This window comes from Saccopteryx leptura, chromosome 2, assembly GCF_036850995.1.
Source record: "Saccopteryx leptura isolate mSacLep1 chromosome 2, mSacLep1_pri_phased_curated, whole genome shotgun sequence".
NCBI classification, from domain to species: domain Eukaryota; kingdom Metazoa; phylum Chordata; class Mammalia; order Chiroptera; family Emballonuridae; genus Saccopteryx; species Saccopteryx leptura.
This window is the reverse complement of record NC_089504.1, coordinates 150,294,208-150,314,305: the sequence shown is the minus strand read 5'-3', so window position 1 is coordinate 150,314,305 and position 20,098 is coordinate 150,294,208. Positions and strand designations below refer to the sequence as shown.

Below are 20,098 nucleotides of genomic sequence, written 5' to 3'. Positions count from 1 at the left end.
TGCTTTTGCATGCCCTGACTGGGAATCAAACCCAGGACTTCCATAAGCTGGGCCAATGCTCTACCATTGAGCCTACTGGCCAAGGCCTGTTTTCCTTGGATTTAGCTGTGGACAAGTCCTGCCGGGGGTGAGGACGATGGAGACGCAAAGACCCGACTCTGGAGACCAGGTTCAGTGATGCAGATCCACTTTATTCAGGAATTAAGCTAGCTTATATACATGGGTTCAGCCAATAGGATGTTACAGCGTGTCCTTCATAGCCAATGGCTGAAAAGATCAGGGAGCTGCGTGGTTGGTGCTAAGTCACTTCCTTATAGGGGGTGAGCTTCCTTCCTGGGTGTGCCCAGGAGGCTTCTGGGAGCTGGAGTATTCTCACAGCATTGCATCATCCACAACTGCTAGGAATGCGCTCTGCACTCCACCCACATCAGCAAAGGTCAATCAATACAAGGGGAGACTTACAAATTGTTGGTACAGTGAGGGTCCTGTGATGTCTGTAATTCTTGACTCTCAACTCAGGTAGTTACAGTGGTCTTATACCATCATCTTTAGATATTTCTCTCTTTTGAGTTCAATTTTTCATCTTTATTGATGTATAATCGACAAAATTATATATATTTGAGGTGCACAATGTAATGGTTTTACATGCATATATGTTGTGAAATGATTACTGTCATTGAGCTGATTGACATATCCATCACCTCACATTGTTACCATTTATGTTTGTGTGTGAGAATGCTTAAGAATTACTTTCATAGCAAATTTCAAATATAAAAAATAGCATCTTCAACTATAGTCACCATGCTGTACATTAGATCCCCAGAACTAACTCATAAATGAAAATTTATATCCTTAGACCAACATCTCTCTATTTCTCCCATTTGCAGCCCCTGGCAACTAACTGCTTTGTGATCTCTGTTCCTAAAAGTTGTTGTTGTTGTTGTTCTTCTTCTTCTTCTTCTTCTTCTTCTTCTTTCTCCTCCTCCTCCTCTTCCTCTTCTTCTTCTTTTTTCTTTTCTTCCTCTTCCTCTTCCTCCTTTTATTATTCCTCCTCCTCCTCCTCCTCTTCTTTTCAGTTTCCACATAAGTGATCCTATACATTATTTGTCTTTCTCTCTCTGGCTTATTTCACATAGTGTATAATGTCCTCCAGTTTTATCCATGTTGTTGCAAATATTGAATAGCAGGATCTCTTCCTTATTATATGTGTATTATTATAAATATGTGTATTATTTATAATAATACACATATAATATATATCACATATTTTTATCCATTTATCTGACAGACATGTAGGTTGTTTCCATATCCTGGCTAGTGTAAATGATGCTACAATGACATAGGAATGAATACAAGATACCAACTTTGTTGGTTTCTATATGTATTTGCACACAATTAAGTAATCTCTTGTTTGAGTCTTTTTATTTTCTAGGTTTCTATAATTATATCCATATTATTCCATATTTGGTGTACTTGTGTTTTTATTTTTTTCCTTGTGATTATATTGGTAATGGTTTGTTTTTATTTAGTATTTTTCCCAAAGAACCAACTCTTGCATTTATTTTAGTTCCACTCCAGTTTTTCTAAATATATTTTTGCTTTTAATTTGATTAACTTTATTTTGTTTTTCTTAGATTTTTTTCCTGTTTATGACTTGAATTGGGTGCATAATTTATTCCCATGCTTCCTTGTAGTTCTCATGAAGATGATGATGACTAATAAAAGACACCAATATGTACAGTCAGAGAGTCCAACTGCCCTTCAACTTTGTGTAGCAAGGGAACACAGCATAGTGCACACAGAGTAGCATAAAGCAAGAGGCTCGCAGTATCCTCCCCATGGTGGAGGCTTTTATTTCCTCTTCCATCTCTTTTCTGATCTCTACAAGCTTATGTTGCATCTCCTATCGTCTTGCCTTGGCCAACTTACCTTGAGCTTTTATATCTCTGCTTGATCTCTTAGAGAGATAATGGTTTTAGTCTGTAGTTTTTAAATTTTGAGATGATTATTTGCTTATATTTATCATTTGCTCCATAGCAGCCTTTTTCTTATGCGATCCTTTATCTGCTCTTTTGTTTTTCCATCTCTTCTCTTTCTTTCTCTCCCTCTCTTTGATATTAACTTAGTATACTCATTTCTTTTCAATTACTGCTCATTTGTGAATGAGATGACTTCCTCTTGATTTGGACATTTGCAATAGGATCTGAGACAGAAGAGCCCATGCTGTGTTCCAGGCTAGCGGGACTTGCCCCATTCCCAGCATCTGTGATGAGTGCCTTCTTCCTCAGCCAGCAGAGCTCAGCATGCAGCCAGCCAACAGTGCAGAGCCCTCTGCTAGCCTGCCTCCCTGCTACATTGCTTCCTATAGTCTGCGACACAGCTGTAGGTATGGTCTTTCAGCCCCTTCCCTGGCTCTACCCTAGTGTCTAACTGGGTCCATAGCACTTCCTGCCACCTGTCTACACAATCCATAGTGTTCCAAACAAAGCATTGTTGTTTTGCTTCATGCCGTGGCCCTGATTTGAAGAACTGACCCTCTGAAACCTCTGGACGTAGATGTCTTCCTCTCGGCTTCTCACCAGAACCCCCCATGCCCTGTATGATGTTCACAGAATTTGGTAACTTTTCTGGTGTATAATGGTTTGAGATTCTACTTTTGCCAAAGATTGAGTTCGCGTTCTATTATTTGTCGTCTTTTTGATTTGAGGTGATTTCTGAGAGAAGGCAGAACTGTTCGGCCATTTTCAAACCACAGCCTCTGGTTAGAACACCTTAAATGTTTCTTGGCAAGAACAATTACAGATAGTTACACAAAATATGATTTGATTTATCTCATTTTTAATAAAATCGGGTCTTTTGGAAACCAATTTGGCAAGGAATTATTTTACTTGCTTTCCTAGACTAAACTTGGCCTCCAAACATGAAGCAATGCCAAGACCACAGTCCCAAACTGCAGAGTTGAGGATTAAATTCCAAAACCATCCTCTGATTTCAAACCTTATGAATATGAACTTTTGTTTAGTTCACTTTTCTAAATTAATACTGAGTGTGAATTAACAGCTAAATTGAAGATACTAATCTGTACAATATTGTGATACTGAAAACAAAATAGTATAATATTGGAATATCAGAATTTTACAAATATCTAAAGTGTTGTTATACTAAAAACAAGAATTATTACCAAGATTCCATCAACTTTTAGAAATGCCTATATTTGTGAAGACCTATTTTCTATTATACAAATGAATAAAATAACATTTCTCTTTGGGAAAGAGATCCCGATTGAATCTTTTACCTTGAATTAGTGTGCTTGGGCTGCTATAATAGGATACCACAGACTGAATGTCTTTAAACAACATTGTTCCGGAGGCTGGAAATCCAAGATAAAGATACCAACAGGTTTGATTTCTCCTGTGGCCTCTCTCTCCTTGGTTTTCAGATGACCTTCTCCCTGGGTCCTCACATGGCCTTCCTCCATGTGTGCGTCCTGGTGTGCATGTCTACCATATTTTTTGCTCCATAAGACATAATTTTTCCCCCCAAAGTGGAGGGGAAAATGCCTGTGTGTCTTATAGAGCAAAAAATACGGTATTTTATTAAATATTTTAACACACCATTTGGTTCAGATTTTTTTTTTCTTATTTCCCTTTTTAAAACCCTAGGTGTGTCTTATGGTCAGGTGCGTCTTATGGAGTGAAATATATGGTACACATCTTCTTATATGCACACCAATCTGATTGGACTATAGCCAAGAAAGAAAGAAAGAGAAAAGGAAAGAGGGAGGGGAAAAAAGAAAAAGAGAAAGGTTTCTAGTTTTAAATAAAAAGGCTAACTGCTTAAGAAATAAAATTTTTAATACTGCTTCTATCTTTCCGTTTGTTTCTTTTATCAATTTTGAAGTTAAAATCTGGTTTCCAATATCATACTTGTATTTTAATTTTATATACTTATACCGTCATTCAGTAAAAACAAAGTCTGTATTTCTGGCAGTGGATTTTTCTCACACCTGGCCTGCCTCGATCACTCCATTCCTTCTCTGGCTTTTCAGCTGGACCCCTGGTATAAAGAGCTATTCCTCAGGCCCTGGTAACTTTTTCTCAACTGTGACAACCGGCTCTCCTCTACCAGAACTTCATTTCCACCTACTTTAAATCATGAGAGCATCATCCACCTGCATCAGTTAGGTGTTGAATGCAACTCCAAATAAAAGAAAACCCAAATATTGGTGATTAAGCTTGAAAAGGGGTTTGCTTTCTCATACTGCAGTGAAGAGCTGGGAAGAGGCAGGTAACCCCACAGATTCACCAGGACCCAGGCATCTTCCTGCTTCCTGTGAACTTACCTCCCTATGTCTCTCCATTGCCACCACCCTTGTTGTAAACTTGCACTGGACCTGAAATATTTACTTCCTACTTCTCTCCTTACTTTGAGTACCTTACCACTCCATATTCCTATCAACGATCCTTAACAAACTAAACTTAATTTTGCCACTCCCTTTAAGAAAAACTCTCTCAATGGTTCTCTATTATATTAGAATAAAGTCAAAGGTCCTTAGTTTAAAACGAAGTTCTTCAGCTACTTTATCGATTTCTTCTGCTGACAGTTCATTGCCACACCCCTCACTCCACGAATCCTGAACTCCTCGCTGTTCTCTAAACAGGCTGCAGTCCTTGGAACCTTGATAGTTCTAGGTGTTTTGCTATACTTAATCCACCTCTTCCTTTATCTGTTCTAAAACAGTGGGCAAATAGAAACTGGAGTGAACTATGGATTAAAATGACACCTTTCCTGTTTTCATTTTGTTTGCTTTGGCTGCATGGCTGGAATTAGGATTGCTATTTCCCTACCTACCACCCAAGTCAAACACTGAGACTTAAATGAAGGGGAAGTTGAATTTGGTTTAGCTGAATAGTACTCAAAATCCTTATAGGAGTGTCTTAAATCATACATAAGTGGGCATTTCAGAGTTGGTATACAACTCCACAGCCTCCCATGCTCTTAAATATTTATTCTCTACTATGCTTAGCATTTGGCTTCCATATCTTAAGTTTTGGTCCAAGGGTACATCACAGGGTCCAAGATAGGTACTGGGGTTCCACCAGAGGTGGATTAAAGTCAGTTGAGGCCTGGGGCACAGAAGAAAATATTGGGCCCCTTAAAAAAAGAGAGAAAGAGAGGGAAAGTAATAATACATGTTAACCATATTTTTAAATAAGTAAAAATATTATGTACAATTAATGTTAAAATTGCACATATGAAACCAAACTTAGAGTCATTAAAAAAAAGTGTAAAGTTGGGGTTTTGCGAGGCCCTTCAGAGGTCGGGGCCCAGGGTGTGCGCCCGGTGTGCCCACCGTTAAATCCGCCTTTGAGTTGGTTCCACCTAGTCTGTGGACATTCCAGGCAGCAGGAAAGAGGGTTGTAACGAGCCTTCCAGAATTGTTACAATTTTATTGGCCAGAACTTTCAACAGAGTTAACACAACTTCAAGAAAGGCTAGGAGATATAGTCTTATCCTGAGTAATATGTCCACCCCCAAACTGTATGTCATTACTAAGACTAAAGAAAAAAATGGATGTTTAGACAGGCCAGAGTCAGCTAACTGCATGGCCTTGGTCTCTCTGTCCCCTTGAGCTCAGACAGCCCAGGAGTGGGCCCAGGTGTGCTTATCTCATACAGCAGCAGTGTTTGGGAGAGGACAGACCCAGAAAAAGCCAAGAAGGGGCCAAGTACACATCCCCAGTGTTCTTTTCCAAAATTTGACAAGTTAAATCACAGCTCCTCCTGTGGGGAGGAATAAGCACGGGTGGTTAAAGGGATATTCTTGCAATATTTTTGGAATGCTGTTCCCTCCATGGGTGTGAAGCAGAAACCCACAGATGGGACGGGAGGGCGGGGGGCAGGATTTACCCTCACTGTGCCTTCCCAGACTCTCCTGCTAAGCTGATCCCGTCTCAGCCAGGGCTGTCCTAGTGAAGGCCCGCTTGTCCTCCAACCCCAAGCTTACACGTCACCTTCCTGTGGCACCTTTCATGACCCTCATTCTCCCCCCCACCAGGTATCTGTTCTTCCATGTCAGTGTTCAGACTAAAAGGATCACATTCCTCCTGTGCTATGGGAACTCTTACTTTCCATGACTGTTTATCCTTCTCTCACTCCAAAACGTATACGGACTGTGCAGTGTTTGAGGCTGTCCGCATGTCAGCTCCACATGAGCACCTGCCACCGGAGGGGCTCGGACCTGTACTGAATTAGTCACGCTGAGGCTGTTCCTCTGCCGACACTCCTTGCCTTAAAATAGCGACACGGAGACCTTGAGACGTTGAATGACTTAGTAAATAATAAAAGTAATGGACATCTGTGTTCACTAAAACTCCACTGTGTTCTAGGCACTTTCATAAGTATTTGTATATACATTCTTCTCCTTAATCCTCATATCAGCCTGGTGAGGCACGTGCCATTGTCTCTGAGGTGAATCGACCAAGGCTCCAGAGTAAGGAAGTGGCAAAGGTGGGATTTGAACCCAGGACTTTTTTTGCTTCAGTCCTGTGCCAGCATAGCGGGGGCTGGGCCCAGGTCTTCTGAGTGTATGCCTGACCTGAAGATATTTAAATTTTATCCCCTTTTCATGATGCCACACGCCTGCCCAAGCCCATCACACACTGCTGCCCGAGTCACCGAGAACCACTTATAAACAACCGCAGGAAGGAAAATGAAGGTAATCTGACCAGTGTGAGGAATTGCATTTCCACAGGGAGCTGAATGGTCAGGTGGGTTTATGCTTACCAGCAAAGGTCACCCCCAGGAGGGCACCCCATTTAGCGTTTGGGTCTTAGCAGGTTTAAGGCCAGTTGAGGAAAGTGGGGAGTAGGCTTCCCCTAACTCTTTTTATATCACAGAAAGTGAGGCTGCTTGTATCTGGGAGTCGGTCGGTTCGGTTCAGAAGGAGAAATTGGAGAGCCTCTCAGAGTTGCCAGGAGAGTATGGGGTCACCTGTCACTGTCCTTTCAGAAGGGACGCATGTGTGGTCCCTTATTTCACCACTTTTGACAGAAAACTGCACGTCCATCACACAAGATTTCTTCCCAAACGGCTAGCCACACACCTGCAGTGACCTGGGAAAGAAAATGAGATGTTGAAATGTAAAAACATCCTCTGCTCCCAGGACCTCTAATCCTGGGCATCCTCAAACAGAGGCTTCAGGCAGTTCCAGCAGGCGGCTGCTGCGTGCCTGAGACCAAATCCTTTGGGTCAGAGCATTACTTTTTGAACATCTTGCCCTCTCTGGGCTGTAACTAATAGTAAGGACAACACTGTAGGATCCAACACATGGAGGGAACATGAATGAGAAAGACAAAGTAGGGATGCTGTGGAGGTGGTCATCTTTGTGATCTGGTCATCTAATAGAAACAGGAGCCAAAGCCTATTTGCTAGATTAAATGTTTTTAAACACAGTAAGAAACACATGTTATATTGCATCCCAGCAGCGCGCGCGCACACACACACACACACACACACACACACACACACACAATGGGCCACAATCAGAAGTATGGGTGGAGCTGTGTATGGGGTTACAGCACAAGCTGTAGACTCAGACCTACAACAAGGGCCTGTACTCCCACACACGCCTCCAGAAGAATTTGAAAACTGCATGTCCCATCACGTGCACAGTTGTCATTTAAAGGGGTTTCCCCTAACATTTAAATATTTGCAAAGACTAGAATTTCCAGTTTGTTGTAAATATGCTTTAGATATATTTTTGTCAAAATACAGCGCCAGGGATGTCACTCTAATTCATAAACAACAATCATTATCTAAGCTGATGGCCAAAAACATCCCTCACTGTCTCACCTGTGGTGCTAACCAGACTGCTCTCCCTGTCGGAGAGGAAGTCAGTCTTCATTTTGCTATTCATACAAACATAATAAAGCGTCCACCTCCCGCTGCTTCTGAATTCTACTCTGAGAGGCAGAGAGGTGGATGGATGAGAGGGGCCAGAGCCTGGCCCTGGGTCGGTACCTGGTTGAAATAAAGCACTGCTACATGAACACCTTCCCTCAGGAGGAGCCTTTCCCCAATTGTCTCTTGATTTGGCACCTGGGAGTCTGTATACCCCAGGGCCAACCTCCTTTAGAGGTTTGAGATGGATCAGAAATGTCATTCATTTGAGAAGAGGTGGAAAACAGTTGTGGAAGAGGAAGTGAGAGGGAGAACTGGCAGACCGCAGACCCCAGCACTTTCTCAGCCAGGTCGGGATGCCTCCCGAGCCTGTGGAAGAGCTTGAGGTTCTGGAAATGGACTCTCCTAAATTAATGGCTGGAATCCACAGGGAAGTGTGCAAATAGCCTGAGGTGCTAGGGCCACTCTTCTGAGTCTTTAGTGCCCTTATCTGTAAAATGCAAAAAAATAGTACTTACTTTCAAAGAAAGTTATGAAGAATACATAAGTCCATACAAAGAAAGCACTCAATTGGGTTCTGGGTACAGAATAAATACCCGCTATGCCTGACCTGTGATGGCGCAGTAGATAAAGCATTGAGCTGCAGTTCAAACCACTGGGCTTGCCTGGCCAAGGCACATATGGAAGTTGATGCTTCCTATTCCTCCGCCTTCTCTCTCTCTTTCTCCTTCTCTCTCTCTCTCTCTCTCTTTCACTCTCTCCCCTCTATAAAATGAATTAAAAAAATTTTTTTTTAAAAAGGATAAGTACCCACTGTGTGTTTCCTATTGTTATTGTTGTTGTTGTTGTTACCCACCCCTTCTACTTGCTAACAATGCCATTTCTCATTGATTAAGTAATCCTCAGATGCATCCCTAGTATTTGTGGCCACAGCCCACATATCCAAGCTCTGTGCACACCCATGAACCAGCAGCTTCGTGGGCAGTTCTTGGGCCTGGAACTCCACTCTCAGAAGGTCCCACTTGAGTAAGAGCCCTCACTCAGCTTGGAGGTGAACACAGGGCTGTCTAAGCAGGAAATTCAGGATCTGATTCTCTGAAAATAGCTCTAAAAAGGGTTAGATATAAATCTGGTGGGCACATCCTCCTGGCCCAGCAGATCTCCTGCCCAGACCGAGTAGGGCAGAAGCCATATTAGTAAAGCACAGGCCCAGCGGCGGGGCCCCTCCTGCATGGGTCTAACGGGCTTAACTAAGGGATGTTGTGAAAATCATTTATGATAATATGTGTAGATATGTTTGAATTCATGACTTCAGTATTATCTTGATGGCCTTTTATGATCCCAAATTCCATTAAAGTCAACCCCCTTGCACAAACTAACGGTTACCACAGAAAAAGACAAGTTAGTAAACAGACCCCTCTTGAGGTTCTCAGAGACAGAATAAAATGCCTTGCTTTTTTGTTCCAGGCACTGGCTTTCAGGCCTCAGGATACAACTTCAACACCTATGACTGGAGGACTTCGAAACCGAGAGGCAGCTTGTCCCCAGTCACGAAGGCCCGCAGCCAGACGTACCCCGATGTGGGGCTGAGTAACGAAGACTGGGACCGGTCCACGGTCAGCGGGTAAGGTTTCCACCAGCTGCTGCCCTGTCCCAGCTGCTTCGTGTTTTAGGGGCCAGGTCTGAACTTCTCTGCGTCCAGCGGCACATAGTCTTAGCATGGGCTTCCTGAGGCTGCTATCTTCGTCCATGCCGGCTTCATAGCAGGATTCTGAAGCTTGTGCCTGCCCAGTGGGGGCCTGGACACCACCACACAACAGGGCCAGAGCTAAATGTCCCCTAAAGAAAACAACAGTAGCACGTGGAGAAAGTCTAAAAACCATGTCATCACTCTGTGACTAGTTCCCCCTCCTTTCATTTAAAAGGTAGACTAAAGCCCTGGCCAGGAAGCTCAATTGGTAGAGCATTGTCCCAGTGCACCAAGGTTGCGTGTTCAATCCCTGGTCAGGGCACATACAAGAATCAACCAATGAGTGCATAAAAGGTAGTTTCATATTAACCTACATTAAAAAATAAAAAAGATACATCTAGGGTGCCATATTTTACACTAAGAGATATATTTTAGCATTTTATTCCTTACCAAAATATTTTCAGGAAATTCATTATAAAATGACAGCACTTAACTGATCTATACCTATGTCTATCATAGGGTGGGGAAAACATATTTTTCCCTCTTAGAGAAAAGCTTGATTTCTCTTTCCCTATAGCTCTAGTAACTGAGAGATATTTCCACACAAACTCCACGTAAACGCAGCTCATGCGGCAGTGGCCACAGTGCCCTGAAATTCAGTGGGCAAGACAGTGTTCCCCCCTCATTCTTCTACACACTTCGCATTTCTTAAATCACCCCTACTTCACGGCTGGCCCTATTTGGAGGACACCATTGAAAAAAAGCCATATCCAAAACTAATCTCTATTTTTTTGTGTGTATGAGAAATGGAGATTAATTCTGTATACAGAAAAAATAAAAAATTACGTCTAGCATCTTCTTAACCAGGACTGTGGTGTTTTCTGATGCCAGTTTTACAGGGGCTCCTGACAGCACCGAGGCTGAGCAGGAGGAAAACTTCTGGTCCCAAGCGCTGGAGGACCTGGAGACCTGTGGCCAGTCGGGGATTCTGAGAGAGCTTGAGGTAGCCTCGGTCCTGCCCCTGACTTTGATTGTTTCTACATTCATGTTCTTTTTGGTCCTTTTTGCATTTGCATTGATCACACCAGTTCATTTAAAAGCTTTAACCCCTTTCCACAGGAGAAAGCTGACAGGCGTGTGTCTTTGAGAAACATGACTCTCTTGGTAGCTACCCTTTATGTTTATATTTTTGCTTGTGAAGCTGCCTCCCTTGCCCCCTTGCCTTCCGGACAGCAATTTGATTTGATACAATGCAGTTAAAAGTATTTATTTCCCCATTTCCACCCCTCCTCCCCGAGCTGACTGACTTGTGGCTTCTGCCATTGCTCCCTGCTAACCTTGACTGTTTGCCACCGACCCGCTGGGGAGTCAGCCAAGTCTCCCGGCTGTGGCGCATCTCACGCCCTTAGTTGCTTTAGAAAGGTTTCTTTGGCATGTTTTCATTTGTACCTGGTACAGAACTTAATTTGATTGTGAAGAGGAACATAAGAGGAAATTTTATTTTATATTGTTTTTTGCCCTTTAAAATAGATGATAATGCAGTTGGCGCAAGTGGCCAGTCTGCGGGTTAAGCAGCCAAAATGCTATCCAGGACTTATTGCTGTTAATTGCAAATCCTGATTCCGTATTAACTTAGTGTGAACTTGAGGAGTCTCTGTGAGATGGGTGTAATAGCTGAACTCCTGCTGAGTTCTTCAATCAAAGCCATGAATTTGTTGACAGTCTTCACACTTTGGTCTGGGAAGCCCTGGACTATTTCCTTTTATGTTCTTTTAAATTTTTCTAAGCTGTAAAAAATGAAGTGGCAAAAGTCTCATTTTTATTTTCATGTCATACGAGGTCCCCAAGTCTCCATAAGGAATGTGAATGGCATAACTGGGTGGAACTCTTGCAATTCTAAAATGATTACTCATCTTTATATTATTTTGCTTCTCAGTTGCATGTGTGGATAGTTTGTGTGATTCTGACGTTTGTGAATCTGCAAAAAGAATTATGAAAAAAAGCTATTAATTTGAATTTATAAACATCACAGTATTACCTGGCATGAATTTCAGCTTCAGAGCATGGTTAAAGGACCTGGAGATGGATAATCCTATGAAACTTGAATAAATTACAATAGTGGCAATTGATTGCTTTTTGATACAACTTTCAAAGAGTGTGGAATGCTTAAGTATCAGCTAGCTTATTTAAACTTGTACCACTTCCTATAGGTAGAATGAGCAAAAGGGTCCCAGACTGAATAATAAGCGTAGTTCACAGTTCTTGAACATACGCCTGCTTTTGAAAGCATGTTTTGGCTCCCATGACTTTTTCATTTCATAGTTTGATACTCTTTCAAAGAAGCAACTATTCTTCTAATAGCTTCTTCTATATCAGGTAAAATGCAGATGATGTAAAACACAATAAGAGGTTGTGTTTTTCACCCAGAAATTGGAGTGATCTAATAAATACAATATCCATCCACATAAATATTATGTTGCAACGGCTTGTAAATAACATAGCTTCAGGCAGGGGTGGCCCTTGAAGTTAGGAATCCAGAAAGGAAATGGGTTGAGTTTATCAGCCAAAGAGAAATTAAAGACCTCAACTAAGAAGAATGATTGGCAAACCATAAATTAGAGTCTTATTTATACTTTTATCACAAAACACATTCATGTATTAGTTTAAATAAATTTTGATCCCTTGATTGCAAACTCTCACTATGCAAAAAAAAAAAATTATTTAAGCTAGGCTCCTGCATGTAAATTTACATCAAGTATTAAAAGTTAACGTATAACTATAACAAATATAGAAGATTAACTAAGGTGAAAATGACAATTGAAATGAAAATGAAAATTATACTAGTCATTTTCCCCATTGTTAGCAATAATTTAAGTTCACCTTAAGCACTGAAAAATGTATAGTTTTAACAAAAGAGAAAAATTCGAACTAAGACTTTGGACAAGTTACTTAACGTGTCTTATCAGATATATCCCTTTCTTTAAAATATGGGGTTTTATATGAGCTAATGCTGATGTGACATTTAATGTTCAATAGCAGTGAATTAGTATTTTTTACCATTTGTTTGATTAATGAAAACTAACTTTTTTGTTTAATATAGGAAGAAGGTTTAAATGCCAGATAGAGAACTCTTGAATGTATCTCTTGTTAGTTGTTTGTATATATATATATCAATTATCTCCCTGATAATTTAAGTTCACCTTATTTAATTAAAAAGGAAATTAAATTATTAATTTAAAAAGGAAATTATAATTATAATTATAAATTATGAATTGTACAAAATAAAAACAGGCAATTGATAACTCTTGGAGCCCCCCAAAATTCTAGATAACTTAAAATGTTTGTTTAACTTTTTTTATTATGATTTATGTATTTGTGTTTTAATTTTTACATTGCTTCATAGATGTCACTAGTTCAACTGAAGTTCATTTTACACAAAGCAATCAAACCATCCATGGAACACTGTAACTGAAGACCTTTTGATAATATGTCGTTGGCTCCATCAGAAACCTTTAGAGATCAGTATGTAACTTCTGCAGTGACTAAGGCTTATCAAAGCACATCATTGTCTTGCAGTTGTAGTGATTAAGTATTTTACTTCCAACATGTTTCCTTCTGGTCCCATGAAAAATGAACATTAAAAATAATAACTAGTCTATGTAGGAAAAAACAATAGATAGATGGTCACCACAACAAGAAAGCAGTCACTGGGTGCTGTCAATGATAGTAGATAAAGAAATGACACATGTGAGTTAAGTGCCATAAAACAAAAGGATATCCCACGATACCAACAAAGCTGGTCATTGAAAGGTTTTATTTGTAGAAGGGAATGTATCTAAAATAAACCAAAATATTGATAATTCCTACTGTTTTAAATATTAGGATTTTAATCCACTAAAAAAGTCAGTTTTATATGTTTCGACCTAATATCCGGCTGAAATACAGCCTGGTAGTCAAGAATAAGGGTTTTGGAGTCGGATTGCTCAAGTTGCAATCCAGACTTTCAGGCAGGTTGTTTAACCTATCCAGGCCTCCCCTGCCTTAACTGAAATGGGAGGTATAATAATTAGAATGCCTACCATAGAGAGCTATCATAGTATTAAGTGATATTCTACATGCACACACATATATAAACGGTACTTAGCACAGGTTAATGCCCAATGACCAGAAAGGGTTTGTTTTCTTCCACAATTTACCTTTTCAATTTATTATTTACAAAACTGATCTAGTTAGGATATTAGTAAGTTTACTTGTCTTATTTCTTTTTCAACAGAGATGTCGAGTTGTGTACAAGTGCACTAAAACTTGGCTATTGTTCAAAGATCTTGTTTGTGGTGTATTTATAGCAGGACACCAGATGAATTTGTGATTATAATACCTGAGATAACAAATGGGAGCTACCCACTTTGGAGTGTCTCTTCCTGATCTGTGATCTTAGATAGTGCCCTTGGCTCATTTACTGCCTGTATGACCTTGGGTACGTCAGCCTCTTTGTGCATCAGTTTCCTCACATGTAAATTAGGAGTAATGACAATGCTTATTTCATAAAATTGTTCTGAGCCTTAAATGGGTGAATACGTTCAAAGGACTCAACAAATTACACTTGTTACTTTTAGCAAAAGTATTACCGTAAACCATGACATCACGTTGTTGCTAGTAGCACAGCACATGAAACTTTTCTGTTCCCAAGATTTCTGGCAGGTTCCCAGTGTTAGTTTAGCTGTGACATCATACTGAGGAATACAGCCATGCTTTCAGACTCGTGGCGTCCTCTAACCATGTGACATGGGCATCCCCAACATGATACTGACTTCAGATGCTTTTCATGTCCCCTCTGAGACTCAGTCACTTAGGGGATCTCATCTTCTAATCTTTCTGTCCCTTGTGTGATCTGTAGAGAACATATTTGAAACTGAACAAACTTCTCAATTCACTGGTAAAATCCAATCCCAGTCTCACAACATTTGTGCAAAGGGCTGAATCCAAGCTGCATAATAAATGATTATTCACTAAGTGTTCTACATAAAGCTCATTTCTAAGAAACTCTGGCCTTCACCAATTACTGTGGAAACCTAGCTGGTCTGCAGTCCTCTGGGCCAGGGCCACGTGACCAAAGGAAAGACAATAGAGAAGGAGCTTTTGGTAGAAGCTCCTGTCTTTGTATCAGAAGCTCCATTTCTACCCATTGCTTTCTCCAGGTGGGGCTGGAGGCAGCATTACAAGTAGAGGCAGCCTGGTCTCTATTGAGAAGTTCTTAGTTCATTTCTGGAAGATATATTGAAGGTTATCTCATGAATCCCATCTTTAGAGCCCAGTAAGTAGAAAGTTAATGCTTAAAATGTAGTTTATAGTAAGCAAATATTAAAGCTTTTTAATTTGCCTCAGAATGCCAGGGGTGGTATTTGGTTAAATAAACTCGACTGCTTAAGTACTTAAATTGGATTCGAGATGTGCATTATAAATGGCACTTGCAAAGCATTTTTCCAGACTTTCAGACTTTGATGAGTCTATCCATTCTCCAGCCTTTGGTTATGCCCTGAAGAGACTGTATTTTGACTGGGCAGAAGCAGAAATGTGCTTAATGTTGAGCAACCAAACCCTTTTCTTTGTCCATGGCTTAATTGTTTCTGAAAATTGTCGATGCCACAGGCAACAATCATGTCGGGGAGCACTATGAGTTTGAATCATGAGGCTCCAACACCTCGCAATCAGCTGGGGCGACAGGCCAGCTTCCAGGAACGGAGCAGCTCACGGCCACACTATAGCCAAACAACTCGAAGCAACACCCTTCCCTCAGAGGTGGGCAGGAAGTCCGTCCCCCTGAGAAAAATGAAACATGAAATAAAGGAGATCATGTCCCCAACTCCTGTGGAGCTGCACAAGGTCAGGAAGCTTTCTTCTCTTTCCTTAGGGACACATTTAGTAGCCGTGGTGCATAGCCTGAGTGCCTAATGCAAGCATGACAAGGACTTTGGGGCTCAGCCCAGAAAGGAAGCCAAAGCTCAAACAAAGGTAGATCATCAGAGACTTTGATTGTTCTCCCAATATAACTTTTGAGACATTATTCTGTAAAACAGAGATAATTGGCTTTCTTTTCTTTTCTTTTTATGTGAGATGAAGGGAGATAGTGAGGCAGACTTCCGCATGTGCCCCAAACGGGATCCACCAAGCAAGCTTATAAAGGGCCAATGCTCAAGTACCAAGCTGTTTTTAGCACCTGAGGCCTATGCACTCCAATGAAGCTATCCTTGTCACCCAGGGCAATGCTTGAACCAATCAAGCCATTGGCTGTGGGAGGGGGAAAAGGAGAGAATGGGGGAGAGGGAGGTGGGGAGAAGCCGATGGTCGCTTCTCCTGTGTGCCTTGACTAGGAATTGAACCTGGGCCATCCATACACTGGGCCGACATTCTATCTACTGAGGCACTGGCCAGGGCTATAATTGACTTTCAAGCAATGAGTTAATAAAAAAAAATGTGTGTGTGGCCAAAATCTTCTTGCAGAAGTTTGAGGATCCAGTGTCACATGGAGCTTGGATGCTTGGTCTACAATTCCAACTGCATTGGGAGGGAGGGAAGGATGTTCCTAAATGTGTACACTCATCGCTTCACTAACAAGGGTTTCAGGTGTAGGGTGGGAAGGCTTAATCCTTAATCACACACTCACCAGTGGATGGTTACATTTTCAGGGGATGTGAAGTTCTTGAGACAATTTAGACGTCTTGGGTCAGGAAAGGGTAAGCCCTGGTGATTTTCCATCGCTATTATGATAAATGAGTTGCCTCATTTTACATCGTGGAAGAAAACCCTCAATGGCACACAGAGCTGAATCTGAGTTGCTGGCAGAGTTTAAACAAGGCCCGTGTAAGTGACAGTCCTTGCGAACCCCAGGGCCAAGGATAGCAGTGGTAGAGAGGGGTCTCTGGTTTTCTTTTGTAGGACTAACGCTTTATTATTGTTAATGCATAAGGATGCCTACCATCACTCTCTCTGGAGTTAATGATTTATCAACTAGAGATTAGTTATTTGTTTTACATAGAAGAGTAAATAAATGTCAGATTAAAAGGAGATGACGGGCCAGTTACTCCTTTATTTTCCTCTGAAGACTTCAATTTCCCTAACCACCTATTAAATTAGCTATTTCCTTTACAGCTGACAGAGGGTGGTGAAAGAAGGGACAGTGTGGGAAGCTGGGTTCTGAACTCGGTATTCCCTTCTGGTTTCATTCTCTCACCACTCACTCAGTCGGTTGTTTACTACATATACTGTGCATCCATTCCCGTAGAGGATGTGTTGTGACTTTCCAGGGAGCAGAGTCTACTGGGAGACAGTCTGGGAAACAATGGAAAGGTGATGGGATAGGTACAAGGATAGAGGCAAGACTAGGTTATCCTGGGGGACAGAGGGTGGACCCTACCTGCTATACAGGAACAGAAAAGGCTTCCTTGAAGCAAGTGTTGACTCTGCAGGAAGGTGGAGAGTGGGAAGGCATTCCAGGTACAGAAAGAAGCATGTGCAAAGGCATGTCAAAGATTGAGGGAGCCTGACCAGGCGGTGGCACAGTGGATAGAGCATCGGACTGGGATGCAGAAGACCCAGGTTCGAGACCCCAAGGTCGCCAGCTTGAGCACGGGCTCATCTGGTTTGAGCAAGGCTCACCAGCTTAAGCCCAAGGTTGCTGGCTCGAGCAAGGGGTCACTCAGTCTGCTGTAGCCCCCCGGTCAAGGCACATTTGAGAAAAGCAATCAATGAACAACTAAGGAGCTGCAATGAGGAATTGATGTTTCTCATCTCTCTCCCTTCCTGTCTATCTGTCCCTCTCTGTGACTCTTTCTGCCACACACACACAGACACACACACACACACACACACACACGAAAAAAAGATTGAGGGAATGAGAATATTCCAACATGACGAGAGCCTTAAATTGGAGCATTGTGCATTATGAAGAATTACAGAACTTTACAGAAAAACAAAGGTCTTTCTGACATTTTAGGGTGGTGACCCAGGTTTAGTTCCATACCAAAAATAAAGCTGTTTACCCAGTTTTCCTGAACTGATGAGTCTATTTGGTAAACACCAGCCTTCACCCCCTCTCACATGTTTTAATATGCTAAATTGGCAAATACAATTAAGAAGCTGTGAGGACTCACTTGGATCTTCAGTTGCAGAAGCTGCATAGTCAGTGCTAATTCTGCTGTGCCAAGAAGAGGGCTGGACCCTCCCAACTCCCCCAGGCCTCTCGGCTCACTTCTTACCCTCTTCTCTACACCTCTACTGCCCAGGCAGTTCGAGCATGCCTAATACCCCACCCCTTCTACATCAAAGGGAAAGGACACCAACATGTATGGAGTCCTACTCTGCTATATGTTATCGATGTATACCCCTCACGATAGCCCTCCTTGGCAGATATTTAATCTCCCCATCTACAGGATAGGGAAATAGAAAGTATAAAATAGAGTCATTCTTGTTTCTGGAGTCAAGTAGTCTCCTCAAGGGAAAATTGTTGAGAGCCCAGCAATACAAAAGCCCTCTCTCCCTGTCCCTCCTGCACCAGACGCAGTAACAGGTAATGATAGTGAAGTGGATGTGCCAGTTGTTATAGCTGAGATGTTAAAAGGGACTGTGCTGAAAATAGATCCTGTTAAAATTTTTTTTTTTCCAAAAGGCATCATTCACTTCCCAGCACAATGAGTGACATGGCGTGGGGTGGTTTGGAACTCTGTGTGCCAGTGTGTGAACTGGGACGCCTCTGTCACAGACCTGGCTGGACCTCACATGAGAGCGCTTCTCTGTCCCTTTACTTTCGTGCATTGTCCACAGAGCTTCCCTTCTCTTTGGACCTGATCCCAAACAAAATAAGACCCCCCCAAAGTAGATGGTGTCCTGGACATTTCGTGATACCTAAAGTGATCTAGTTAAGTGGAAATGCAGCAGGAGGAACTGTGACCTCACAGTGTGGAATTCTGGGAGTGGTTTTTGCTCACACCTCGGGTATCTTTTCCTTTTTAAGTGAATCCAATTACTCTCATAGGCCGTCCATGTGCTTGTTGTTCAACATGCTCTTCGATTGTGAAGTGCCTGAGAGGAGAACTGGTCATTAGAGAAATCACTTTGCTCAGAGCAGAGACCTTTGCATGGAGGTGTCTTTTGAACTCTGGACCACGACCTGACACCATAAAAAAGCACAGTGACTTGTTGACAGACTTGGGTGATCCTTCCATTGGGGGCACACTAGCCTGTACCAAGCCTTTGTACAATTCAGAAAAGTTACTCTTTTGTGGGGCAGTGTGGAGAAAGGGCTAGGTTTTAGAAAAATACCCCTTTCTCAAGTTCAAGAATACCCCAAGACGGAGTGCCCAGTCTGCCACATGGAATGAGTTCCTTGAGCCCCTTGGGTGGACAGTTTTAAACGGATGAAGTGGAGGAATTCCCAAGGAAGGCTGGGAAGAACAGAGTGGAGAGGCCGGGAGGCAGACAGCACACCATTCCAAACACACGGGGGTTATTTCCAATTGCTGTCTTTCTCGTGGTCGGTGGCCGCGTGGTGAAAGCTGTCCCCATGAAAACAAGTGGTGGACTTCTTTACATCCAGACCAGCACCTACATAAGCTCTTACAATCACTAGCAGCTGGATCGTGAGGCTGTCAATGAATGGGCTGGTGTCCTTTCCCACTCCTGGAGAGAAAAAACAAAAGCAGCAGCAACTCCATCTCCTGACGATAGATGACTAACATCTTCATATAGAAAAAGCAAAGCGTGGGCTTACCTTCATTTCTTGGGCTTCAACTTCCTCTCCCTTGTTTGCCTGCCCCGCCTCCCCAGTCTTCCTCCCGTTCCTTCCCTTCCTGTAGACTTTCAGAAACCCTGAGCTCAGGTCAGAGTCGAAGTGGCTTCCATTCATTTTACATCATCTGCTGTGTCTCACATTCAACCAGGACAACGTCCTTCATGTTGTCCAGTTGTCCACGTTCACTCCTAAACCCAAAAAGCTGGCTGTCTTCCTGACACTTGAGAAGGAACACAGAACCGAAGCCTCACTTCCTCTTTCGGCCTGTGAGTGGAGGAAGCAGTTGAAGCTGGCCTGATGATTTAGTACTTAGTTGGGGTGGGGGGGACAGCAGGGGGTCCCAGGGAGGTGATACTCATGTCCCTTTGACCACCGCCTGTCAGACTTTCTTGGCTGAGTCACGCAGTCTAAAATACATTTATCTCACATGCCAGTACACACACACACACACCCACACTCATGTGTGAATGAGTCCAAATATTGTACACTAACATTTTCTAGGTTTTTGTATGTTTTTTAAAAAATGTGATCGCATTAAGCTTATTTCAAGGCTTATTAATGGGTCTCAACCAAAAGTCTGTGGACTGCAGCCTTAGGTAATAGTTTGGCGTGTGAACCTATGATGACCTTCACCATGATTATATGAGGTGCTGTTAAAATGCAGGTTCCTCAACCCCAGCCAGACTTACCTGGTCAGTATTTTCCAGGAGTTTGGGCCAA

At 42.2% G+C, this 20,098-nt stretch overlaps 1 protein-coding gene across 11 annotated transcripts in view; it reads left to right on the top strand.

The window, feature by feature from the left end:
- The window catches only part of GRIP1 (glutamate receptor interacting protein 1), a 718,500-nt gene that overhangs the window by 685,178 nt on the left and 13,224 nt on the right, over positions 1-20,098 (top strand). For 8 of the 11 annotated variants that reach the window (XM_066369047.1, XM_066369049.1, XM_066369051.1 and 5 more), the window contains 4 exons: positions 9,369-9,525; positions 10,483-10,594; positions 10,711-10,755; positions 15,241-15,474. In XM_066369047.1, the coding sequence (XP_066225144.1) occupies positions 9,369-9,525; positions 10,483-10,594; positions 10,711-10,755; positions 15,241-15,474 (548 nt within the window). The remainder of the gene's footprint in view (positions 1-9,368; positions 9,526-10,482; positions 10,595-10,710; positions 10,756-15,240; positions 15,475-20,098) is intronic. The other 3 variants (XM_066369055.1, XM_066369054.1, XM_066369046.1) reach the window with 1 other exon arrangement.